The sequence below is a fragment of the Echinops telfairi genome, unplaced genomic scaffold (genome assembly GCF_000313985.2).
Source record: "Echinops telfairi isolate 266 unplaced genomic scaffold, ASM31398v2 ScPeMD7_60;HRSCAF=208, whole genome shotgun sequence".
NCBI lineage: Eukaryota > Metazoa > Chordata > Mammalia > Afrosoricida > Tenrecidae > Echinops > Echinops telfairi.
Genome location: NW_022103958.1, coordinates 402,557 through 407,169, shown reverse-complemented (window position 1 = coordinate 407,169; position 4,613 = coordinate 402,557). Strand labels below are relative to the sequence as shown.

At 36.8% G+C, this 4,613-nt stretch overlaps 1 protein-coding gene across 1 annotated transcript; it reads left to right on the top strand.

The window, feature by feature from the left end:
• The first annotated feature begins 3,624 nt into the window (after positions 1-3,624).
• LOC101642375 (olfactory receptor 8K5-like) lies at positions 3,625-4,613 on the top strand. The gene has a single exon (XM_004708523.2). It carries the CDS (start codon positions 3,672-3,674, stop codon positions 4,611-4,613), a length of 942 nt encoding a protein of 313 aa, XP_004708580.1. The 5' UTR covers positions 3,625-3,671.

The window sequence follows — 4,613 nt, the reverse complement described above, 5'->3', positions numbered from 1 at the left end:
AGAAGAAATGAAACAATAGGAAGTTCTCTTTTCTATAGGTACTTTGAATTACTCATGAATTGTGTATCTCCTTAGGAGAATCATAAATGAAAATCTTATAACTCTGAGGAAAATATAATACCTTCATAAATAATGTATCTGGAAAATTATAGGCTGAGTCAAAAAAGCCAAACCCACAAAATATATTTTATAATTACACGACGGAATCGCAGAATAGGTTAGAGAAGTCTGGTAATATAGTTCAGAACCTTACTTGCCTAGTATAGTAGGGTAATAATATGTGGGAGCTAATATCATTGCTTTAAAGTGTTTACATTGCTTCCTATGCATTTGAAAATTATTTTGAATAAGGAAGACAAGAATAAGGTATGCATTCTTTAGCTTATCCTGGTTCATTCTGTTGTGCACAGGGTAGCAATGCATCAGAACAGACTCAATGGCACCTAACAAGTTATGCAGTCTTTCCTTGCACCTGACCCAAACCAGCGTACTTTCACTGGCTTCATATGCATGTGAATGTTGGACATTGAATAAGGGAGACTGAAAAGCATTCATACATTTGAATTATGGTGGTGGCAAAGACTGTTGAAAGTGCTATAGACTGCCTCCAAAAAGAACAAATCTATCTTGGAAGAAGTACAAGAATTCCCCTTAGATGGTGAGACTTGGTCTCAAGTGCTTTGGACATAATATCAGGAGAGACCAGTCCCTGTCAAAGGACCTCATGCTTGGTAAAGTAGAGGATGGCAAAAAAGGGGATGACTATGTGATGGATTGACACAGTGGCTACAACAATGGGCTCAACTTAACTTTTGTGACATTGACGGAGGACGGGCAATGTTTCCTTCTATTGTGCATAGGGTCGCTATGATTTGGAACTGACTTGATACCCAATAATTGTCAGGTTGAAAATTGAGCCATGGGAGTTCAACAAACAAAAGTGATGTTCAACAAACATCATTGTTGAAACATTTCAATTGGTATTTCATCAATTCTTGGAATTTTGGTCTTGGCTAATGCTTTCAGAGTAGCTTGAATTTCTTCAACATTTTCTCAAAGGTAATGTTCAGAAGATGGGATTAGGAAAGTAGGAATGAAAGTGAGAGACACAGGGAGGAAGGGGGATAAGTGAAGCTACTTTATGGGGATTACACTCCATGGATGAAACCAAACGTCTCTTTACCTACTGTGGAAACCCTCACCTAACTCACAAAATATTAAACAAATAAATTCATGATGGATTTTCCCCATGTGTATCTATAATATAAATAAAATTTAAAACTATTAGATCCATTATTAATTTCTATAATCATTAATAATGTGACTAAAGATAAATTACAGTTTTCCTGAGCTCTGAATATACATGCATGGGTTACATGACACATATGAAACCTTGTTTGCTAGATATTTCTTAAAAATGTACCATTCAAATAATGACTAAAACTTGTACATAGCAATATTATTTCACTATGACTTTGCAAATCTTTTCATGTTACTGGTATTGCCCTGAGAATTTTCTTTTCTGACGTAACATTCATCCGTGACTGTAAGTGAGCTCCTTTACATCTTGCATAAATATAATTTATGCTGTTTTCTTCCTTCCCTTCAAGTTTTGTTTCAATGGGAAATACGATGGGTGTTCTAGATAATTAGTAGACACAGCTGGCACATTTAAAAAGTGTCTCAGATAATATTATGTAATCAGTAAATCAGAACATCCTTCCTCAGGGAACATCACTGAGGAGGAGAACTACCATAAATTCTTCCTACCAAAGAAAAAGAAACAAACTGTCTTTCATTCTGATGGTCAACGGGATCCTGGTAATTTCCCTTAATTTATGACGTTTGTGTGTAGACATTCATATACCATTCATAACTAATACCCTCAAGTATCTATTTCATTGAATGGGGTTCCCTGTGTTCTTAGGGTATTTTCAGGACATTGTTTTCATTATTTGAGCATTTGAACTTGTCACCAAATTTGTTTGATTTGTGTAAGTTGTGTGTGGCATGTAGATACTATAAGTAAAGAGAGAGTAGGTAATGTAGGATAACCTCATCACTAATCTCACTCAACTAAATTTATTAAAGACAGGACTGCCAGGCCATCATGGCACATTTGAATTTTATCTATTTCCAAGTCATATGAAATTTTTGGTTAATAATAAATGATCTTTCTATACAAATATTGACTTAGAAATATATTTAGCTTACACATGAACTATGAGATGCTTGATAAACTAGAAATAATTTTAGGAAAATCATTGGCTAGAAAAGTCATGTTTTAGTTTTCATTGCTATTGGTTTTATGATTCGTGTTGTGTCCTTCCATTACTAGATTGCTTATGAATAAGTCTTATTTTTCAAAATAGGCACTACAAACTGTGTAGACTGACAAACATTTTGTTTGGTTTCTGGAAGTTACAGAACCATGGAGTATATGCTGAAGCAGAATGAATCATAGCTATTATCACCATATCTATTTCTGTTTCCTGTCTATTTCGAATAGAGCTGTTTCAAATTTATATATTAAGATGTTCAGAACAAGTCATTGATATTCTTCTCCACAAAAAAAGATTCACTATCTGATTTTCTCAGATAAAATAGGAGTCCTGGTTGCATAGTGGTTATCTGCTGGGCTGTGATCCATAAGGGAGGAAGAGTGGGCTTTCTGCTCCTGTAAAGGGTTGCTGTCTCAGACACCCACAAGAGCAGTTCTACCCTGCTCTATAGGCTCACTGTGAATCAGAAGTGACATGATGGCAGGGAGTTAAGTTGTTTATCAGATAAACAACTGTGTGAGGAGTCTTAGTGACGCTGTGGTCCAGCACGGACTGTTACCCAAATGGTTAGTGATTTCTTCCTCCATGAGAGAAAGATGTAGTAGTCTGTTTCCATAAAGATTGGGAATCCTGGAAACTATAAAGGAAAATTCTGCTCCATATTACATGGTTATTATGGGTTGGCATGGACTCCATGGAAATGGGTTTATCATTATGTGGCTGCAGTAAAGGCTCGTGCTGATGAGAAAGCCAAAATCTAAGCTTCATTATCTTCACATTATGCCTGTCTACCATTTCAAGAATATGAAAATCCCACAAAATTTCTCAGAAACAGAAAAAAGCCAGAGGAAGTAAGTATTCTGTGTGGAGAAAATATTACGTGTATGAGTTATTACCTCTAAATTAGCAATATGGCATTTTTTTCAAATTGCTCACCTTGAAAGTATAATCTATGCCAATATAATGAATAGTATATTTCATTAAACACAAATAAACAAACAAACTCATTGCCATCAAGTCAGTTCCAATCCATAGTAACCCAAGGGGCACAGCAGAATGTCCCTGTGGGTTTGCAAGACTGTAACTGTTAATGGGATATGAAAGTGTGGTCTTTCACCTGCAGTGTGACACGTGGTTTCAGACTGCTGGCCGTGGGGTTAGAGACCCTACTCACCATCCACTATGCACCAGGGAGGATCTGACACTTTTGGGAAGGAGGTTCTTCTACAGCTTGTGCTAAATAAAATCAGATTCAGGGATTGCTTTTCCATCCTGAAGTATGAAGAAAAAGTCCCCATTCTGTCTACAATTAGTTTAATTTGTTTAGCTAATACACCTGAACACTAATACCAATTCCTCTGTTCTTCCCAGAAATGGTCGCTGGACTAAATGGGCCAAAGGAACCTAACAGTATTGACTGAATTCATTCTCATTGGAGTCACACGGAACTCTGAGCTGCATTTTGTCCTTTTTGGAATCTTCCTTATTATCTACTTGATCACAGTGTTTGCAAACATGGGTCTGATCTTCTTGACCAAGGCAGACTCCCGCCTAAACACACCCATGTATTTTTTCATCAGACACCTGGCCTTCATTGATCTTGGTAATTGTACTGTCATTTATCCCAAGATGCTAGTAAATCTTGTTGATCATAAAAATTCCATATCCTATTATGAATGTGTCATACAAATGGCTTTTTATATTCTATTTATTATCAGTGAACTCTTCATTCTGTCAGCCATGGCCTATGACCGCTATGTGGCCATCTGCAACCCTCTACTCTACAATGTCATCATGTCCCCAAGACTTTGCCATACACTTGTGGGAATTCCCTATCTCTACAGTACCTTTCAGTCTCTGATGATCACCAGTAAGATTTTTACCTCGACTTTCTGTGACTCTAATGTCATTAGTCATTTCTATTGTGACAATGCTCCAATCCTACCTTTGCTCTGTTCAAATAAACGAGAAGTAGAATTGTTGATGATAGCAACTTCAGCAATTAATTTAATGTCCTCGCTCCTGGGCCTGCTTGGATCCTATATATTTATTCTGATGTCCCTATTTCGAATGAATTCTGCTGAGGGCAGGAGAAAAGCTTTCTCCACATGTGGCTCTCATCTGACAGTGGTGACTGTGTTCTATGGGACTCTACTCTTTATGTATCTGCAGCCTAAATCCGCACATTCATTTGAAACGGACACAATGGTCTCAGTGTTCTACACATTAATCATCCCCATGTTCAATCCCTTCATTTACAGTTTAAGAAACAGAGAAGTGAAAAATGCTTTCAACAGGCTCTTTAAAAATCAATGCAAACTTTGTATTTGA